At 37.8% G+C, this 23,667-nt stretch overlaps 1 protein-coding gene across 1 annotated transcript in view; it reads right to left on the bottom strand.

The window, feature by feature from the left end:
- SPSB4 (splA/ryanodine receptor domain and SOCS box containing 4) overlaps window positions 1-23,667 on the bottom strand; it is a 56,109-nt gene that overhangs the window by 12,616 nt on the left and 19,826 nt on the right. Inside the window, exon 2 of the mRNA XM_053460991.1 lies at window positions 17,491-18,359. Within this exon, the coding sequence (XP_053316966.1) occupies window positions 17,491-18,184 (694 nt within the window). The 5' untranslated portion in view covers window positions 18,185-18,359. The remainder of the gene's footprint in view (window positions 1-17,490; window positions 18,360-23,667) is intronic.

The raw sequence follows: 23,667 nt of genomic DNA, 5'->3' as shown, positions 1-23,667 counted from the left end.
GGTTAATAAAAGAAAAAAAAGTTTGCAGAAGGGAAAGGCAGTCAATGGCTTGCTAATGCATTGTGTGTTTATATAGATATGTATGCATAATATTCAAGGCCTAAAAACTGTTGTGGTGGCAAAAAGTGTATCATAACGCCTCTTACATGTTTCGTTAATGACTGTTAAAGCACCTTCTGCACCAGCAAAAGACTTATTACAGCTCTTTCATTTGTGTAAACAGCAAGATGTCTTGATGGCGCCAGAACCTGTCTTACGAAACTGCACCCCTTAGCGAGTCCAGGCCAATACACTGCTCTAATTACAAAGGTTTCCAGTTCGACTTTGGAGACGCGCTGATGCCCCTTTCTTCTGCTGCCAGTGTGGCTTAGTTAGTAATCACAGTTTGGGCGCAGGAAGCTACAGTCATTTTTCAGAAATGTAATGCTGCCAATGTATATTTAGGCCCCTGCACAAGCAAACCACAAAGCACTGATTGGGCCTGCAGAGCAAAGTAGGCACCATACAGTAAACCCGTACATCATGAATTCATTCATGTGTTATATTTGCCTTTTTCAAGGTTTTTAAAATCTGGTCAGTGGTGGCCCTTCATAATGCACAGCCAACTGATTGTGTTGAAAATGCAACTCTCCTGCCAACTCCCTCCTTAGTGAATAAGCCATTCTAACCACATCTAGCGATCGTCCATACATTACCAGGCTCCGCTTTGAAGGCTGGTACAAAATTAATACCATACACAATGAGGAGGACACATTACAAAAAACTCATCCCCCTCAAGCTAACATAATACACCGAGACACAATCTGACACTACATGTTAATGCTAACAAATGCATACAACACTATCACACACATTCATGCGAACACCATACACAACACAATATGGTGACACAAACGCTAACCTCATAACACATGCACACTCTAATCCCATGGTGTAACATACATCAACGCTAACACCGTACTCTCTCTCACACGCACACACACACTCACAATAGCACCATGCACTCACACATACGTACATACACGCATTTTCACTCTCATCATCAGTACAGCTTGTCAGCTTTTCTTGCCTCCTAAATTGCCTTCACTGGTGCTGGCGCTCTCCAAACTGCTGCCGCCCTACTACCGCGGGGTCACATAACGCACATCATGTGACCTGCTCAATGCTTCATTTACAGGAGTCTTGGTTGAAAGGTGCCTGGGTGCCATCAACCTGCGGCTCCTGCGATAGCATGGTCCTGCCTGTGTCCCAGGGAGGACAATTCACAGTGTCATATTACGGTACAATAGCTATAACTTCCATCAGAAGAATATACAAATCCAAAGTTTTAAGTAAAATATAGCCGCACATTTTAAGTACTTGCAACTTAACGTGAAATAAAGTGGAGCAATGCTATGGTTCCACATATTTACATGAGGTCTCACCAGCCTCAGTGTTTCAGTCAAAAAAGGTTGAATGATTCTTTCTCCCCATAACGCCTCTTTCATCAAAATGCCTTGACCTTGGCACAACAGCATTTCTATAGCGCCCCTTGCAGTTTGGAGCCCTATCCTCTTAATCCGTTACTAATGCAGTAATGTACACTCCGTACACCGAGGAAAACACTGAATCACAAACCTAACATTTCTTTGAAAGTAATGCACGCGTGGACGAACATCTGGTTTGTTAGGAAACTACTTCCAAAACTCTGCATCCTCTCCTGAGGCTGGCAGTTATTTCACACAGATTATTGGAATAGAGTCTCCAGACAGGATATCTGCGCAGCCATCCTTCCAGAGACTACAGAGATGATTCATCCTGTCGCCTTCAAGTCCTTGCAGAAAAAAAGGTCTGAATCAAAAGCCGGTTCAAGGAAGATTCTTGCTAACAAACAAAAATTTTGGCCTTCAGTATTGTTCTTTCCAATAAGAATACTGTGAATTTATTTTACCCTCTGGACCGCATTAGAAATGCCCCAATCTGTATGCATGCAACTGGAGGAGAAACATTTTAATTATGGGTTTATTACGTGAGACGGGAGTTTGAGGGAAAGCTGCAACTCACCAGCTTTCATATGGATTAGTAAGGACCTAACCCAGTTAGTTCCTCCTTCAAGAAGAGCTTCCATGGCCTTCTATAATGGTAATAAACTCACCTCCCTGATCTAACCATACACTCTGCTGGCATCTTGCCATTTAACTTGTCATTGGTGCTGAGCTTTTAAGTACCTTACTGTCAACGGTTACAAATGAAGCAGTTGGACGGATCCTAATGATGGAAGAAAACCAGAAGACCATGGCCTCTATAAAGCCCAGAGATAACCACAGTGGGTGGTTTCAGAGCTCAGTTTCCATATAGTCGTGATTATAGGGAGTGACCCGAGGCACCCAAGGTTAAAAGTCTGCATGGTTGCCGAGATAAAAGATAAAATTAAACACATATTTGGAAAATTGTGTGTTTTCGTTTCTGAGAAGATCCTCGCTGAAAAATGAAGTTTGGCTCTTAGTTGCCCAAAAGGAAGAAATGAACCTTATGTTTTCCAGGGCTTTAATTTATTTACCTCCAATCTATCTTTAATTTCACATAATATAACCAGCGACAGTACAGGAACATAATACCGCATGTAAATCATGGCATCTGTATTAATAAATTAATAATTGATATTAAGCAATATAATTACTTATTATGTAAGACGCTGTTGTGGATATTTTACAAATCATTTGTCTAGGATTTGAATAGTTGATACCACTGTCTTGATAGAGAAACAGATAGACATACTGATGAAAATCATGTAAATGTTTTCCTGGACATAAAAAAAAAATCTGTTCTGGAAACTCTCACTAAATAAATGATCTGTTAGCTAGATACTGCTAGAAATAAAAATGCCCTTATTTTATTCTGCATTGTATCAAAAATAACCAACTCTGTCTGCAGGTCCTGCCAGAACTCTAGGATTTCTCATTGTATCATGTTATTAGCCAAATATCACTCATATATCATCCAATCCACAGTGTCAGGAGGACTGATTTCCGACAGCCCTGTATCAAAGCCCTGTTAAAGACTGCAACACATGAAGCTCACAATCAATAATAATGTGGATGGTCTACTGACTAAGGACTAAGGACCGACTAACAGGGAGCACAGGTTGCGAGCCATTGCCTGCAGTAGCCATCCATTGCTGTAAGGCATATTAAAGGTTTCTTCGCAGACAGGATGAAACCATCCATTAACACGCAGCAAAATGCTTAAAACGTTTCCAGTTCTTAAAATTTCAAGGTTACAAGAAGTATTAAAAATAACAAAATATACTCCGTCTCTGGAGGCAAAGAGCACATATAGTCAGTCGTGCTGGTTTCCTCCCACGGACGCACAAAAAAAGAAAATCAATGGCTGAGAGGCTCACTTTGAATTATTGATGTGGATATGGCGCAGAATATCTATAATGCCATTAGGTGACCTCTAAGAGGAATCTTAGTGAGTAGGGCCACCCTTAACCCCTTGTCTTCCAGATGGAGCAGTCCTATACACAGCCAGGGGCAGAATAGATTACATATACATAGAAACCTAAAGCACAGAATTCCTAAGCAGAAAACTTGCCTTGCGCATATTTCTGACAAAAATACACTATAAAAAAAACCAGCTGTGAGTCAGCCGGTCATGTATTATTCAGAGCGTCTTAGACCTAAACTTCCACTGGCACCTTTTGTATTCCGACTGCATCCGCAGGTTACTTTGTAACATATGGTACAGAAAAGTCTCAGTGACCATATGGTGTTACTCGGATTGGAAGGATTCTAGACGGATGTCAATTAACACATTAATGATGTCTTTTTACAGGACAGGAAGAGGATATCCTGTCTTCATACAAGGTTAACTTGTTCAAGGCCAGATGGGTGAGCAAAGCACTCAAAGAGTTAAAGCGGCTTATGTCGATCAACCTGTTTAATAATACATTGCTTGCCTACGGACGTATTTCTTACAACAAAATTATAAAAGCATTTACATGCTGGGATCTATAAGAGTCTGTGGGGACAACAGTCAAAGATGTAGTATTATATGGAAGAGCATGAAGCAGCAGCATCCGCTATGAAATTATTTTCTCTCCAAATTAACTTCTCGGTAATCTAAAATAGTTCCTTGTCAAATAAATCCTCAATGGCTCCACCTCGCTTCCATACATTCTTTACTGTATTCAAGCTGAGAAAGTATTTAGAGGAAATATGGCTAATCGGTTGTCAGGAAAATAAAATTACCTATAATAATGTAATAAGACGCTTAGGTAATGGGCACTACAGGATGCATGAATGAGTATTGTCAGATAGAAACTTAAAATAAAATAAAAATAGAATTTGATTGCACATAAAAAACATGCATGTTTAAATTCCCTCACAATTTTATCCTCTACAACTTCTAATAGGAGGCTGTGTCATTTATCTACTCCCTTCTTGGATAAGTAAAACTTCCTTATTTTACATCCATCCCCACTCTGTGAAATCCTGCACTGGCTCCCAGTTACTTTTAGAATTAAGTTTGAATCCTGGTACTAACCTATACGGCCCTCCGTAATACTGCTCCTCCATACATTTCTGCCCTCAAACAAATACTCTCCTACTCGATCCTTACGTTCTTCCCATGGGCTAAGGCTCTCCTCCTCACTTATCACCTCTTCCTTTTTCCCATCTACAAGATTTCACTCGGGCTGCCCCATTATCTCTGGAATCTACTTCCACCGAACCTTCAGCTTTCACCCTCCCTCCCGACATTCAATAAACATCTCAAAACCCACTTCTTCAGAGAAGCCGCACCATCTTAGCTGCTAGAACTTCCCTGTCATTGATACAACCTCCACACTACCTCTCACCCTTTCCCTATGCCTTATGTTTGTCACCCCATTCCCTCATGATTGTAAGCTTGCGAGCTGGGCTCTCTCCACCGAATGTATCGGTTTGTCTTAGTCTGCCAATTCTTGTCTCGTCATACCCCTTGAATGTATTTATTGTATTAAGCGCTGCGTAAACTGTTGGCGCTATATAAATAAAAGATAATAATCCATCCATTTACGTACACACACATTGTGAGTATTGCAGTATATAACAATAGCGTTACTAAGCATAAAACATATTAAATTCTAACATTAGAAAAGGGTTTGCGCAGGTATAATAAATAAATATAGGAAACATTGTGTAATGTTTTGGTGATGTGTCAGTATGTAACCCAGTACTTTGGGCTAAACTATTAAGCATCCTGTTTTCAAATTAACAAAATACATGCAATACAAATGATAAAGTACTCAGTTTTATAACCGTCTACGCGCTCTTGTTAATAATATAATAATAGAATTTACATGTAATAGCTATTGGTTTAGGATCATTGGTATAATGAAATGCCTCAATGTAGCTACTTTTAGAAACAATTTGAAGACTGTAACAATGAATGAGTTTCCAAAAATATTTGTAAAATGTATCAGTCTAATGCATGGTTTACAGTACAGGATATATTTTAATAAATGTGTAATGGAGTATCCTAGAAAAGACAAAATTATTGCAAACTAACTATACTAGGTGATCCAAGGAAAGTAAGAATATAGTTTTGTTGAGTTTCTTCAATCCTGCAGGTACATTCACAATATTCAAATTCAGCAGTATATATTATTTTGTATTAACGGCTTTGCTCTTTAGCTCTTTTGACATCAAAGTATAGGCAAGTTTGAAAACTGGATATTAGGGGTACTATTAAGTACCCATTGGCATTAATGCATGTTCCCGACAGTCTCATTATGTGAATACTTTAATATAAATTATTTAAAAACGTAAATGTTAGAGTATCACGTGCACAGCCAAACACATCTTTTACATGGAAAGTAGCTGTAGATGAGGATGGTCAAACAAAGGGGCAAATTAGATAGAGAGACTGCATTTTTAGATACATATACTGTATTTGCCTGAATATAGGCCACACTTAAAGTGGGGGTGCGGCCTATATTCGAGGTTTAGCCCAGGGATGTGCAATTGGTATCTCCCGACGCCCGGGACAAAATTATATGCTCTTCTGTAGATCTCAACAGCTGCTCATGGGAGAATGGCACAAAAGAGCGCAGGATATGAGGAAGCAAAAAGAATTGTTAATTCACACGAGCAAAAGCTTAACTTGACATTTAAGACGTATGCCTCTGCCGAAGTAAATAACGAACAGCAAGTTCCTGCCGTTTCATCTGTCATAAAAAAGGACGTTAAATACATTGAAGATGAAAATTGTAAAGTGAAACCAACAGCCCTTTTGATAAGGATATGTGGAATTACAAAAAACAGCATCTGGCTTTTACTTTGAATTTTTTAATGCATTTTAAAAACAAACAGTCTTATTAGAGCAGCCATCATATTTATATGATCATTTTTGGCAATTCCAGAATATATTACAAACTCTGAAAACAGATAGTAGAAGCATTGCAAAACACCCATCTACAGACACCAGACAAGCCAGAAGGCTTGTTTTTTCCTCAAAAATCTCATGGTGCTGCCACAACCACAAGGGATTCTGGGTAGGCGCATGCAAAGAAGGTCAACAATGATCACCTTTTGCCTCTCTATCCACTGAAAACAGATACTAAGAAAAATGTCTAAAACAGCTTCTTTAAGAGAAAAGGTGGCGATAAACTAAATACTGAGTTTTAGAGAGCTGAAATCTTTCAGCTGTGTTCTATAGCACCGTTTTCACAGTGAAAACTGAGAAGGGTTCCTAGTTTCAGTTAAGGAGTACAGTGCCTAGATATACTTCAGTAATTATATGCATAATATTAATATATATTATACACCGGAAATACATCATTGACAGGTAACAAATGTAAGCAAACCATTTGTTTCTTTGTAGAGAATGGCTTTTTGTTCTGTGAATTAATCAGGAAGGGAATTTCTGCTGCAAAGAACATAAGTCTGTAGTGTGGTGATATATGTTAATTTTATGATATACCATGCAGGCCCAGTTTTATCTATGGTCATGTGACTGTACATACGTGTGCCATCATTTGCCAATCCACCCGCACCATAGCCCACAGTGCATTAGCCTTATGAGTTCTATAGTCACGTTGGGCTTGATAAGGCTGGCTTGGAGTATAAGAAAGGCATGTATTGTATTTGCATTACAATTAATACACTCGCTGGAACGATTCTGTAGATCATGAACATATGTCTTGCTATCTATTTTGTCTACGCCAAACTCCAGCTGTCATCTTCACCAAGACCTAATCCCTTTTGTCTACACTTTCCAAGATGGTTGCTATGCTCTGGACACAATTCTTAATCAGTATACAGTGACCAGCTGCAATATTCATCGCAAGCATATTTTACAAACCACAATTAGACATCTGCAGGTTCTCACCATGCTTTCAAAACGTGAGCTATGCTTTCCCAAGACATCTATAACATTTTTTAAATAAAAAAAAAAGCTTATTGCAATGAAAACTTGGATGTAAAGTAGAGTATAGTCTGAAGTTATACATTTTATTGCAGTAACTGAGAATGTTTTCACTTGCTTTAATAAAGTCTCCAGAGACTTGTGTCATACCAGATGCTGCCTGGAGCCTAAGGAGCTGTGGCATGAGCTTGCAAATGAGGTTTCAGCTTAATAGGCTGTGGACGCCCAAGTAACAGATCTTTTAGAGAATATACATTTTGATTCTGTTTTAAGGCGCGCTTTTGACGAACATATTGTAAGACCTACCCCCAATACAAATCCATGATATTTAAGTCATTTATATTCACAAAGTATTTTGAATAAAATAAAACGGTATTGTGTAAATATGTTAAATAAAAAATCAGCATGATCACGTCGCCATACAGTTGTTATGGTGGGCATACTTGGAAGCTTACATTATTATTATACTTAATTATAAAGCGCCGACAGATTCCAAAGCGATGTACAAGATGAAAATTTTTACAGATAACGACAAGTACAATACAGCAATTGACATACAGATATGAGGGGAATGAAGGGCCCTGTTCCCGCAGAAACCTACAATCTAGTTGTATAAGGGGTGAGAAACAGGAGGTGAATATTATCATATTTATAAAGCCCCATAATATGCTACAGAGCTGTACAATGGGCAAACACGCTATAAAAAGTAGTACATCACATAACCATTTGGATTTACAGAAAAAAAACAGGATGACGAGGGCCCTGCTACAAGTAGAGAACACTACCTAACATGTCACAAACCAATCAAGTAGGCTCCAAAGGCCCCGAAGACCAGGTATGACCAAACAGGGGACTGGTGTGTGAATAGTCATCACGGTGAAACTTGAATCCGATTTGATGGCATGATATTGTTTGCACAATGTGGGCAGGCCTGGAACATTAAATTATGATGTCATCACATATGTGTGGCATGATGTGACATCACTCCCACGCCTAGTATGGAAAGCACAGGAAAGAACGTCCCCTACTCGAAAATGGGACATAGGTTAAGGAGCAGTGACAAGCAATGTGTTTATTGTTTTGTAGCAGAAAATGTTCTACAGGACTTAACCCAATGAATGATACTTAATCATAAAAATATGTATAAATTTAAATGGCACATTGAGGTTACTGATTTAACATACTTCATCAAAATGCATCAGTCATAGTTAAAGGTTAATCCTCAGCTTTAGGGTATAGCCTGCCCTCTATTGTGTCAATGCAGCTCTCTACAGTAGTCATCCCCCAGCTAGTGTTAATTATTAGCAATGTTAACATTCAGCCTTCAGTGAATGAAACTCCTGTGAAGACACTCATTGATGAGCAAATATGCAACAAAGCCAGGCACCAGTCACCAGATGTTAACAGAACAAGGTAGGGGAGAGACGTCTTTGTGACTGGTTTTATGTTCTCTCCCTTGACATCTTGTGAACTTTCTGTCTCAATGTGTTTAATAAGGCAACAGGCAAAGGTCGCAATGTAATATTCACTATTACCAATGGCAACCAGTAGACCAGCTGGGTGAATGTCCACAGGAAGTGTAGGGACCCTAAATCAAAAGGTCAATGTGACCCAGAGTGTACATTCTATGTTAAGATGAAAAGGGAGAGAGGGAGGAGATGGGGAAAGGGCAAGGTTCGGAATATGTAGGTAGGGAGAAAATCTAATAGTTACATTTACCATATAATTTCATAGATTACATCAAAACTCTCTGTATCCGTTTACGTTTTATGCAATTGTTGTTTATCTGTGAGTATGTATTAGTTATATATATATATTTTTTTTTTTTTTTGCTTTTAGGTAGACCGTCCGGGATAAATCCTAGTGCATCTTTTGGAAATGTTGGGGTTTACTACCTCTCTACCTTCTAATGCCATAGTTAGGAAGTTAGGCTACCTTTTACATCTGCATGCATGCATTAATATATATTGATATGCAAAATAAAGCTGATAAAACATGGTGCACCATTCAAAAATGTACATGATTGTGCAAAATGGTGATACAGATGTTTAGTGACCATTTTTTTCAAACCCAAAGGTAGACATTTTGCTTATCTTGTTGGTAATTCTAATTCTAAACTCCTTTGAGCAGGGTCCTCCTAATCTGTTGTCTCTGTTGTCAAATTGTTATGTTACATACTACTTATGTCCTGTCTACCCATTGTACAGCGCTACGGAATTTGATGGCGCTATATAAAACAATAAATAATAATAATAACGTACCACACTGAACTCTATGTACTCACGGAAAGCTGTATGGGCAATATCTTGCTGTAATGCTTAATTTACCGTTTAATTCTGCAAACACCCATGATTGAAAAGGGATCTGTTCATTTAACTAATGCACTGGTCAAAATGTCTATTGATACAACATGACTCAATGGTGCACAAGCCATTGGGAATACTAGCTTGGGGGGACAATCTGGACTAAATCTGGCCTTGCTCGCATCAAAAGCTATTTGGTTTATTTATTTTGTTAAAGAAAAAAAAAAACCCCACATACTTTCCAACTCTGGAGAACAGCCAGGAAACAGCAGCACCAGAAACCAAAGACCGTTTGTGGAACCGTATCCGGTCACCTACATGAAGTCTTATGAACATATAGAATAGACTAGAACAACAGCGGCTCTATTTGCATTTAACCTCCTAACTTAACCCCACCACCAACCACACTTTAATCACTGCATCTGCTAAGCTAAAACTTTTCAGCTCCTTCAGACACGCTCTCTTGGAGAGAGAAAGGAGGATAATAACCTTTGAAACCAACTGATCCTTACGTGATTAGCAGAGCCATGAAGCATGGAATACGATTAACTTTCCTGGTGTGCACATACAAAGCTCTGCCACCCACATTTACAGTTTCAATGGCCCTTTGAGGAACCAGTAAAACAACTCAATTGGATGCTTTGGCACTGTTTGCCAACAAAAAGATGCACTTATTTTCCCTCGTCTTTTTTGTACCTTAATTTAAGGATGTCTCAAAAACACTTTATCAACAACATATAAATGGATCTAACTAGACCTGCATATTCACACACTTATAGATCAATAAATAACTTGGAAAGGATACTTACAGATGTAGCATAAAACCAAAACGAGGGTTACCTATTTTGAAATTTGCATACTTTTGCCTAAATCGGTTATTTTAATCACAAAATAGTTTAAAATATTTAATAAAATTACTACACACATATTATATATATATATATATATATATATATACACACACACATATATATATATATATATATATATATATATATATATATACACACACACACACACACACATTGGATTGGGCAAGGCAGTGCCTGGGTCCACTATCCTTATACTACCTTTCCAGATACAGGGGTTTAAACAATTATCAGCAGGAACCACTGGCTCCCTTGCTGAAAGGAGCTTGCATGGAGTGAATGTGATGGGAATACTCCTGTAGTCTGTGTGCATTGAGTAGATACCCAACACTGCCTCGATACTGATGTAATGCTCAAAACACCATATCCAGTACTCTGGAATGGGTGAGAGAGCTAATGACCCTCCACTAGCGAGCGATTCACCACCAGAAGGGCTGATTTTCTAAAACAAAAAAAACATCAGGTCACCTGATTTTGTGCTTAGCTTATCTAGCTAGGTTGTAGGGGCTACCACTAAGAGAAACCACTGTGTCAACCTGGTGAGACCTATTGAAGACCAGCCCTGGCTACCAGCATTTCATAACGCTACACAATTTCCACAATACAGTTTCCAACCTCCCAGCTTTGTCATTGCATGGATTTTGGTATCACACCGAGAGTATTTATGATAATACTTAAGTGTCCAAACTACATAAAGCCAAAACAGTCATCACTGAGTTTATTAAAAGTGAATGTTCTTCTGCTTAAACAACTTTAGGCCATTTTAAAAGGGACCAGTAGGGTAATATCCATCTTAGCCTTTGATAACATAACCACTATGATAAATGTTAGTTGTAGTCAGATCCAATTGTTAATTGTAATACATGACTTGTTGAGCGCCTTGAAACACAATTTAGTAGTAGATATGGCACTGAATTGTGATGCATTTGTAACTTTCATAGCCAGATAAATATTATCACTTGTGATAATCGTGGATCAATTTAGTGTCATAGTACTACGTGTCAATAATATATAACATTCTCTGGGGGAAGTGAAAGAGCCAGAAAGCTTTGCCAGAGGCAGATGGCTGTTAGTTTGATGTGCAAATGAACCAGCATCTGCCACACAAAGAGAATTCCTCCAAGTAATTTTCTAAAATACTCCAGCGTCCTTCCTTCATAAGACCCGTAACCGTGCGCACGGCTAATATGATCACATATTTTATTTATAGCAGGTTTGGCCCATCCAGGCAATTTACGGCTATTAACTGCGCCAACGAATAACATTAGCTGCCCTTTGTACATTTGCAAATTCACCGATTACAAACCCATGAGAAATCTGTCTTACTCTCTACAATCACAACACAAGCAATAAAAGTGTACAAATTGTTACAATGATTCAAAGCAATTCATGTTTATTTAATGCAGATATTAAAATGTTAAAATAAACTAGAAATCACTTCTAGGCAAACAACTATTAGTCCCTAATCACTAATAATTTCCAACTGTATTAAGATTTTTATTTGGAAAACTATAACTAATGGTTTCTTACATAGCCATATTGACTTTCATAAACAAAATACATATTAAAAAGAAAAAACGTAAAAGGGCTTCTTTAAGTAATCCCAAGCAACCGCCAAACATCTTCTTTAGAGATAAGCTTTGCTGCTTGAGTAAAATACTTTGTCAATGACATTGAATGTGAACATATAGCTAGTTAATTCACCTATGACATAGGCACAGAATAAATCTTACACGAAATAGGAAATGCAAAATTCTACCAATGTACGCCTAGTACAGGAGTTTTAAAAATGGACCTGGTGATTTAAGGCCAGCAGCTGATAAATTACAGGCTTGCGGCCAGACGCTGTACTACTGTAGTGTAGACGTCAATCTCGCGATTTACCACCCGCCAGCCTTAAAATACGAGCAGAAATTTATAGTGGGGTGTTGTCGGGGTTGCAAATGCTTTTGAGAAGACTACAAGCTGATAAACTCTTTGTGGATACAAATGAACTCTTTCTTGATACAAAATTCATCAATAAATTTAATATATAAATAATTTGGTAAGTAAGCAAGCCAGTTTCTAAAAAGTTAGCCACAACTGCTTAGGTCCATATGATATTCCCTATTTGGTAGGCCGCCAGTTCAGACATCACCAAGTTTCCATCAAAGTTGGAAAGGTGGTCAGCAACTGTACACCTACTGAATTTAACAGTTTCATACCTAACTAAAGGATTAGAAACACCATTCTTAGTACCTTTGGGAAGATGAAAAAAAAAGCATATTAAAATGTTTCTGTGCTGTATTTGTAGGATTACACCTGCTGGGGAAAGAATAGATGACAAAAGTGGAAAGAAGAGGTATTACAGAGTACCATTAATGTTTTAAGGAACAGCTTTGAAAACTAACCTAAAAAGGGTTAATCAAGACCTTTTTAAGGAAGTTACTCAGCCACTTCATTTTTTTTGTATGATTCAGATATAGAAGAGGAGAAACTAAAATGTGAATCACACAGCAACAACTTTGACTGTTGGCTGCAGCGCAAGAACCGATGACCTTATTAAACATACAAGCCCAGACCCTCTTCCTCTGTAGAACACACGGAATGTCACACATTTCTTAACCGTTCAGTTGCCAAATAGGTAAAAATATACAAAGCCTCTGTGTTCTAAAATGATTCACTACAATTTTAAAAGGCATGGCTATGTTGTGGCAAATTCAACTGATTTTTTAGGTTTATTGATTTATTGTATAGGGTTTTGGTGAATTTTCTAGTGACCATGGTATTAGCTCTTACAATGTTAGCTCTGACTTAAACTTTACCGAGGTTTAGATGTAACATAAGGAAGTTTTACTTTACTGAGAGTGTGACAGATAAATGGAACAGCCTTCCTTCAGAAGGGGTAGAGGCTAATATAGTAAGGGAATTTAAACAGGCATTGGACAGATTCAGGCTAGCTTTATGCATAAAAACTAGATCAATAACTGATTAAGGATTGAGTCTTTACATCAGGAAAAATGGGCAGACTAGATTTGCAGAAAAGTTATTACCTTCCATCAAACGCTATGTCTCTCCATCAAACACTATGTCTCACAATCATATTTGTATCACAATCAGCGTTGTCACAAAAAATCTCCATCAAACATTTTGTTGGACTGTTACATAGTTATATAGGCTGAAAAAAGACATGCGTCCATCAGGTTCAGCCTTTCCTATAATCTGTTAATTTGTTGCTGTTGATTCCAATTTTGCACTAACCAGGGAAAAAATTCCTTCTTGACCCCAAAATGGCAGTCAGATTTCTCCTTGGATCAATAAGCTGTTTCCCCATAATTAAAGATTATATCCCCAAATATTATGTTTTTCCAGGTATCCATCCAGTTGCAGTTTAAACGTCTGTACAGACTGTTAAGTAACATACGTAGCATTTGAGAACAATTACCGTATTTTTCGCTCCATAAGACGCAGTTTTTTTCCTCCCAAAGTAGGATGAAAAATCAGCCGCGTCTTATGGAGCGAAGATGCAGGCAGGGAGGGGGGGGCATATACTCACCAAAAGCGCACCGGGTGCCGCTCATCAGGGGGGTGCCAACTTGCCGGCACCCGGCACCCCTCCAGAGACGGACAGTAATGTCCGCCGCTGGAGGAGCAGGCTTGCAAGAGAGCGGTATCGGAGGTCTTTAACAGACCTCCGGCTCCCTTGAGTGATTTTAAGCCGGTTCCCTTGAACCGGCTTAATATCACTCAAGGGAGCCGGAGGTCTGTTAAAGACCTCCGATACTGCTGCCTTGCGATCCGCGCGGCAACTGCTGCTGTGGGCGTGGCTTCAGTGCCGCCGGGATCTGACAACAAACCCCGGCGGCACTGAAGCCGCGCCCATAGTGCCCTCTGACCCGGAAGAAGACAGAAGAAGAGGAGCGAAGAGGAGGATTGCTGTAAGAAGAAGACTGCTGTAAGAAGAAAAGAGGTAGAAAAGAAGGTAGGAAATCATTCAGTAAGACTGAGTGACAGTGAGAGTGGATTGGTATGTGTGGAATCTGTGGATTGGTATATGTGTGGATTGGTATGTGTGGAATCTGTGGATTGGTAATGATGGTTCTTAATGCTGCTGTTGGCTATTGTTCATGTTAAGTTATTCAGTTATTGTAATAAATATTTTAGCCCATTTTTTAGCTCAAAATATTTTTTCCTTTTTTTTCTCCTCTAAAATCTAGGTGCGTCTTATCAGCAGGTGCGTCTTATAGAGCGAAAAATACGGTACATATTTAAGCAATTGTTGCTGATTGTCCTTATGTGGCCAGAGCATGGACTACATCACATGACAGGAACAGTCATGTTTCACACCAGGTAGATATGACAGGAGTGATAATAGCAAGAATCCAAATGGGATGCCCAAGAACCATCAACTGAGTGCTAAATACAAAGGGGTCAGCTGGGCAGAAGATCTCATTAAGGGATTAAGGCTGTCTGTAGCCCTATATAGCTGGTTTTTGTTCATGTTCCAACCATTGCTTTCAGACTAGATATAAAAAGGAAACATGTACTTTACATAACCATAAACAAGACATAGCAGAATCGTGGTTAAGGGTCTACCGTAGAAAAATCAATAGTTCTGTTTATCTAAAATTATACCGGCAATTATCGGCTACTCTGCAAAAATGTGATCCCGGTGCAAGAAGTAAATCTTAAACGTTCTTCTTAAGCTTCCTAAATGCTGAAGATGGCAAATCATGAAAACAAAATGTGTTGGCAGCTCCTATGAGAGAACATTGCTGAAGATGGCTTTCCTGATTACACAAATTTACACTTCTTTAGCAATCACCATCCTGCAGAAATGCAGAGCAAACAGCACCCAAATAGTCCACTTGTTCGATCAATCAATCAACCTTTCTGCTGGTCGAGGGATATTCAAGTACCAGACCGGTTATTTTATCCTAACATAAATAAAATAAAGAGAACAGCTGAACAGGGTTTTACTTTTTGTTTTTCATTTACAATGACAACTCAAAAGTAACTGGTCTATTAAGCTGCCAGTAATCTGCTGTCAGTTTAAAGCTACTGTACACAGCAAATTGCTACCTGGAAAAATCACAGCAATTTAGAGTGAATGGTGCTGTTCCATCTGCCCTCCTAATGGATGTATTATTGTATGAATAAAAATAATAATGCATCCTTCATATATGGACTTATTCACTAAACAGTGAGCTCTATGTGAGACACGGTGAGTAAAATTATTTTATTAACTGTGCATCACGCAGTTGACCTTTGACAATCTACAATTAATACGGTGCAATAAGGTCCTCTGCAACTTGCACTTATTTATACTTTGATATAGCATAAGTACCTATATATGAATTGTGACCCTAAAAGTAGATCTTTTTCCCTTGGAAAACAATTTAAGCAAAACACTGAACGGCGTATATTTGATCTTGACATACAAGATCCTTGTTCTTACACTGTTAATATTAATATTTGTATATCAATATACAAAGGTGCAGTAGACTATGAGCCAGTTCTAAAAATGTAGGAGCCATAGCTACTGCATTATTCTATAAACAATATTTTTTAAATTGTAATTTATCATTAAAATATATTTACGATTAAAAAAAAAAGAAATTTTGCGAAGCTGCACTGACCTCATGTTCATGATTACTTTACAGGCCAACCATGACTTAACCAGTTTTAATGTCTGAACTTTGTGTACCGTCTGCATTTAGCATACAGGAAGCATGTTACAACTTCCTGTTTGCTATTAGAATTTATTGATGATTTTCACTGCTGCTTTCAAATTTTCTCGATCTCCGGTCTCATTTCAATTTTCCTGATTTCAGGTGTGACAGTCCCTCATTTACATGATTCAATTAAGTGGGATTGTATTGGTTCAATAAATGGAAATGATTATTAAATTGTCTCGTTACCCAGCCTGCGGCTAACTTACTTCCTCTCCTGACTTTTTTCTCATACTATATTGTTTTAAACATATTTGCCATGTTTTATAACAGGTAATGAAATCAAGAAGATAGAAGGTAGATGGATGCCTAAAATGACCGCGGTATTGCAAGTGGGTTGTATTAGCTCCAGGGCAGGTGACGTACAGAAATATATTAAATATTTCTGTGGAAGATGCCAAGAAAGTGAATGCACCGCGCAGGAATTATAGATGCTTATTTAGCCACCCTAAGTTGAACACAGAATGAGAGCAACAGCGCTGTTCTGTAGCACAAGAAGCACAAGCAGAAAAATAATATGAGAACTTGGCTTTTAGCACAATCCACATGTCTGCAGTCATCAGTGAAATCATGAAGTTTCCATACAGAAGAGTTCAAGAATGTTGTTTATGGGCACAAGAAACAAAAGCTGAAAACCAAGACAAGACCTGGAAAAGCAAGCATTTATTGGTTGCTCTATCACCAGTGTTTTGTAAAAGCGCTCAGTTTGTAAAAGCCATTGCGCGGCATATACTACCGTGATTTATTTAACATTATAAAGTATCCTTCTGCACGGATGGACTGGGCAAGCCAAGAGGAGAAAAATGTATAAAATCTGAAACCTAAACAAAAACTAGGGTGAAACCCAAATCTTAAAATTACAATGAAAGTGGTCTAGTTTTAGAGATGCTTAGAATAATCTTGGCACATGCCAACTAAATGCTCAAATAGGTAGTTAAATGTACAACTGCTTGTAGAAACAGCCAAATTTCACCACGTAGGATGTCCACCCTAAGTAATACACTTACAAAGGGAAAGTGTCACTTAGTGGCATGCCACCAGAAAACTTTGTGTGGCCTCCATGCAAGGGAATAAACTTGGGTTACACTAATGCACAGAATGAATGAGTTCTTGTAGCATATACCTTTTTTGAGTGATACTAATATGACTTTTTAGTACGCTATATTAAAATATATATATATAAAACAAGCAATGAGAGGTATGACTTATAATACTTACGATCAAGTCCATTGATGTAGCGCATTGTGATTTCACAGTGACCCCATACAGCACTGACAATAGGATACAGTTTCTTCCCTTTAAGTCCTCTGAAGGCAACTCCTAAGTATTGTCCATCCACTATAAAGCTGAGTGTTCCCTCATCCATGTCTAAAACTACAAGCAAAGAGTCTGGGAGTACAAACGATTCATCAGGTTCTAAAAAGGCTGGATATGTAACACCAGGTTGATTCTTACAGTTGTAATAAAGTTTGTTCCGTCCTAGGTCCCAGCCCCAAGACTCACTATTGCTTCCAACCAGTGATGTATATCCCACTGAGTGTAACGGAGCATCTGCAGTTGATACTCCAACAACAGCATGTGTTCCTCTTTGCCTCGTAGGCCAATGGATCTGCCAAACATGAAGGCCTCTTGTGTAGCCAACTTTGCCACGGATGCAGTCTGTGCTTTGTGCAACTGGGTGTCGATGGAACGTTAATCGGTCGTCCTCTTTCACAAAGATATTCAGAGATCGGTCCTCATTGTTCCATGCGTGTTTGTGCTGAACTTCCAAAGAGACAGGAGGCATATCCAAAAGCATATCAAGCCGAGCAGGCTTGCAAAAGTCAGGTCCTCTAAGTTCACGCTTGACTGGTCTGTAAGGGGGATCCCGTACATCCACAGACTTTATACTCCCTGAGATCTTTTGACCCATTTTTCAGCAGTGGGTTCACAAGGTTTAAAGGGGCTAGGGGACAGGGGAGAAGGAATGTGGTCCTTTGTTTCCTGCTGTTACCTAATTAACATAATTCCTCTTGAAGTCAAATACTTGTGCAAGAATTGCACCATTGGAAGACGTTTAGCGCAGAAATCCTTCAATAATGATGCGCCTGGGGAAAAAAGATGATATTTATTAATACAAATGATTGTTTGGGGGCACTAATACATGTTTATTACAAGCTTTCAAAGTTTTTCTTAAATACACGTTATGCATTGTTACTATTACCAGTCTAATTACCCAGTGATTGGGCATGCAACTATTTCCAATGGCACAAACAAGGGAAAACTCAAATGTTCATATGGTCTGTTTAAAACAAAGGCCTTTAAATATATAAATGTGGGAAGATGAAATGATGTTAGTTACATTAAAAATACCTTCTTTAGCCAATGTAACTATCACCTGGAGGGATAGGTACATAAAGATGACAGATTATAAGCATTTGAAGGTTAGGGTCAAGCAGTATATTCTCACACAAGTGATCACAATTCTACCTGGACAGCATATTAGGACAATCAAAACATTTCTGTATACAGGACAGATTCTAATATCTGTTTTTAACTTTGTCACACACTATGGTAAGTGTCCTCAATGCACGCCTGGGCTAACATTCCTACCAATTTAATATCAAAGCAATAAAACCAAATAAAATGTTTATAAATGATTAAAATTACTTTGATATAAAGCAAATCCCATCATCGTATAGTCAACCATCTGGTGGAAGGAACAATTTCAAATTAATTTGTCACTGGTCTGGCTTTCCTACAGGTGTACTAGGAGGTTCTAACACAACCATAGCCAATACAGAGCACCTAGTTGATGTCTCCAAAGTCAGAGAACTTGACTATAATAACACAAACCCTATCTTGGGAATAAGTGCAATCCAATTAAATGAATGTATATGGTGTATATTCTGTACATAGATGCACATATACATACACACATGTTCTTCGCGTCAATGACATGGTTAGTATTCTGCAACTCTACAAAATTAATTTAGAAATATCACCCCCCGTAGTGCTACTGTAAAAGCAAAACCCACAAGATTTTTTTCATTATACATATACAAATTGTTTTAGTTTCACTCACAAGCAGGATCAGACTTGGCAGGCTCAGTTTACCAGTCAAGGTTGCAAGTACACTGCAGACTACTGAGTGCTCTTCTTCAGACCCACATGCAGTAATCTTTATACCTCCGCGTCATCGGCTTCAGCATTTTATGCACCCTGCGCAGACTCGGGATAAACTGAAGCAACCGGCACAAAATGTACAGAGCTCACAGTGTGCGGCACAGACAATAACTTCCTCTGATTCATAATGGGATACAGACAGCATTTTCCTCCATCAGTCCAGCCAAAGCCCCGCCTGGGCTATAAGAACATTACGTGCATTCTTTTAGGTAATGCTTCTCCTTAGTGGATTACAGGGTGCATTTTTTTACTCCTTGTAATACTTACTGTCTTGTGTGTGTGTGTGTGTGTGTATAATATATATATATATATATAACAAATATCTAAGCGCTGCGTAAATATTATATATATATATATATATATATACACATACATACATACATACATACATACATACACACACACTAACTTTAATCAGTAGATTAGTCTTGCAAAATTTGGTATTTATATAATGGAAATACAGTTAAGGTTACCAAATTCTCCCTAGTTAATTTTTAAAGCTTTGTCTGTCTAATGAATGCGTGGTATTTTGGACTACATGAGTAGACTAATACTTTCACATATACATCACCAACATGGCGCGGCTGGTACCCTACCAAAGTGCTTCACATACATTATTTTGTATGTCAGATACACTATGCCATCACTGAAAGCAGATCTATTATACCAGAAATGTTTTGCAAATGGAATTACAGGCAGACCATCATTAATCCTTTACAAATTAGTATGAGGTTTTAGGCAGACTGGGTAACAAGCATGTTAGATTATCCATTTAGTTGTTATCCTCTGTAATTATCAGCGTTTCCATGTTTCTAAGATTGTACGAAGGTAAAACAAGGACAAGAGGATGTCTGTCGCATACATAGTCCTTTAAATCTAACCCTTAAACTGGTCGGGCACAGCAGGTAACAAGTACAGCAATTATAAGAAAACATGCTCTTTCGTTTTCCACGGCTGTAGGTATGCGGATAAATCACGGCATGCCATATTTCTCCCCACGGATGCATACCGGGATACAGTACATGGGAAGAGTATGAGTCATTCCGCAAGCACTCGACTGAATGTTATTTGAAATGAAACAGTAAAAGAAAAACATAAGTAATAGTAACTATTACACATTGAAGAACATTCACAGATACCACGCGGTTTCAACATCGCCAATATTAAAGCAAGAGATAAAACTACTCTATGTCTAAAATGAATTAAACCTTAATTGGTGTTTTTTCCCTTTTTCTTTAACTCCGTTCCCATACAAGTATAATATATATATATATATGTATATATGTATATATATATATATATATGTATATATATATATATATATATATATATATATATATATATATATATATATATACACATATACATATATACACACACACACACACACATATACATACATGCATACATATACACACCGTATACACAAATCTTAAAATAATTGGCAAAACTCACCACAACCTAAAATAAGGTATATCTTAATAATTTCACAAAATTGATTATTCCATAATTCTTTGGAAGCTGGTTTGAGAACATTGAGAACTCAGAAGAGGGATATATATATATATATATATATATATATATATATATATATATATATATATATATATATACACACATATACATATATACACACACACACATATACATACATGCATATATACACATATACATACATGCATACATATACACACCGTATCTATCTAGGTCCTTTTAGGTTAGCTTACTGGCAGTCATATCCCATAGTTTGCACAACAAGGCAGAATGGGTACCTGACACATGAGAATAATGATGAAGGCTACACGAGAATAATGATGGATCCAAAGTCTCAACAGAAACACTAAACAAAGTGCTGCTGGTAATAAATAGTCCCCACTACTGTCTGCTAGCCACTGATCATTCCACACGCTCAGGCATTCTTGCCTATCTTTAAGGAGAATCATATATGTAATTTATGGTTTTAGTGAGACACCTAGGGTATTAAAAAAATGTAACTTTTTGCATAATGACTCCATCAAAAACTATGACCTGTTAAATTACAGTAATAGGCAGCACACTAGAGATGTATGCGACTTACAGAGTCACCAATTTAGCAGTACAAGTAGCTCCATAGTGTATTTAATCGGGTCTGATACAAGAGGAGTATAAAACACACACAAAAAGGGAAACTTATTATATCTGTGCATCCCAAGATCCAGTGATGCCGCACAGGGGATCTTCAGCGCTGGGAGAAGTATTATTATACAGAACGCCTACGTATAACTAATCTTTGAAAAGTATTGATTTGGCTGCAGCAAAAGACTTTGAAGCTTGAGATTCTGGCTCATTACCAGCGAGTAAATGTCCCCAGTGCCTTTCCGTATAAAAATGGTTTTACCGTCTCTTGGGTACCATGGCAGCTCAATGGGTTTATGGAACGATCAAAGCCACAAATTTCAATTTTCAAGTGAAAAGCATTATACATTACAATAACTAAAGTTTAATGGGTTGTTTTTCCACCAAGAATGTGGCAAAATTATGTTAGGCTCCCTAATAATATAATTTAAAATGCACTTTATTTTAAAAAGATTAAAACACCTTAGAATAGGTGTAGTAAGAAACTAATTTGCCTAACATCTACATACATTTAGTAACCAATTAAATGTGTTTGTTGAGTGGATCATTCTTTGGTAACCATTGTTATCATAGATAGAACACAATCTACACCAGAAACTCTGGTATCCTTTTAGACACTCTTTACACCCCCCCCCATCAGATCTGCTTGCTTCTTGGACATTCCCAACCTAAATACTGTCTCATACTTTCCCCCTGATGTTTTGCGATACAAACACAAGGACACAAAGCACAATGAGCTCGCTGAACATAGCGTCCTCGACATGTATTTCATATCAAAAATGTTAGCGCAACCTTCCATTCCAAAACAAAAAGAAAAAGAAATGTTATATTACCACAAAGAATGCATATCTCCAGCACTGAAAGTGCATTCGAGATACAGAATAGTCAGTATTAAATGGAAAAGCAAAAAAATGGCATCTAATGTGAAAACTTCACTAGCAGTTAAGGGCTAATTTCAATATTTTTTTGGTCTTCGGTAAAGACTAACATGACTTCAAGCAATGAAACATCTGCATACACCATTACAGCTGAAAATAGAATGGAAGTCAGCCAATTTCTCCTAGGGGGGCTGAAAACAGGACATATTTTAAGGTCATGTCCAATGTTCTCCTAGGAACGAATGTCCTACCATACATTACGTTGTTGACCTACAGGATCCAGGTAGGAAACTGCTCATAATGCATACAGATAGCAAGAATCCCATGATAAATTAATTTTTTTTATGGGTGGGCCATTGGTCTCGACTAGAAGCAGTAAAGTGTTAAATAATCACGTGACCCATGTCCACTGCCTCTCAGCTAAAAACGACACCAGATCTAATTATCTGGCTTAGTCAAATTTGCTTCTATCAGACTAGACAGTATTTATCAAGCATGAGTCTAGAATATTTTAAGCTTGGGCTATAACAACCAAAGCATTCATAGCTGCTTCTTGGCAAATAAGAAAACATTAGTGGAATACTGGAAGAAATCCAGAGGGCAAACGGAGTGTTTTTTAGACATAATAGACATCAGAAGTATGTGAACTGGTTAAAGACAAAACTACTTTTCTTTACGATCAAACCCGGCTCAAGTTCTCTAGTTAAAAATAAATGAATAGGTTTGAAATGTTTCAGTCTAGAACATTTTGGGGGTTTATTCAGAGAGATAAAAGGTAGCAGGAGAGTTTGCTATGCATTTTAAAAGTGGCATATTTGGTTAATTGTTCTTCATGAGTGGCTGGCCCCTAATAATGTATAATCAGTCAGAAGATTCAATGAATGAAATATATATTAAACAGTGTCGCTTAACATGGACTCCAGTGTACAGTTGGAATATGAGACTTCTGTCTCAGCTTCTTTCTCTCCTGTCTGTTAATATTGAAGTAGACCATGTACTTAACTATGCATCCCACACATGCGATGTCAACTGAACTCCGAGGTGACCACATTTAACAACATGCCCCGCTTTATTTATTTATATATATATATATATATATATATATATATATATATATATATATATATATATATATATATATATATATATATATATATATATATATATTTTTTTTTTATTTTTTTTTTTGCATGAAGCTACAAGTCAGCTCAGCACTGAAACTGTTGCGAAGAGAGCT

Source organism: Spea bombifrons, chromosome 3 (assembly GCF_027358695.1).
Source record: "Spea bombifrons isolate aSpeBom1 chromosome 3, aSpeBom1.2.pri, whole genome shotgun sequence".
In the NCBI taxonomy this organism is placed as follows: Eukaryota; Metazoa; Chordata; class Amphibia; order Anura; family Pelobatidae; genus Spea; species Spea bombifrons.
Note: the sequence above shows the minus strand (reverse complement) of the source record. Positions and strands in the feature narration are given on the sequence as shown.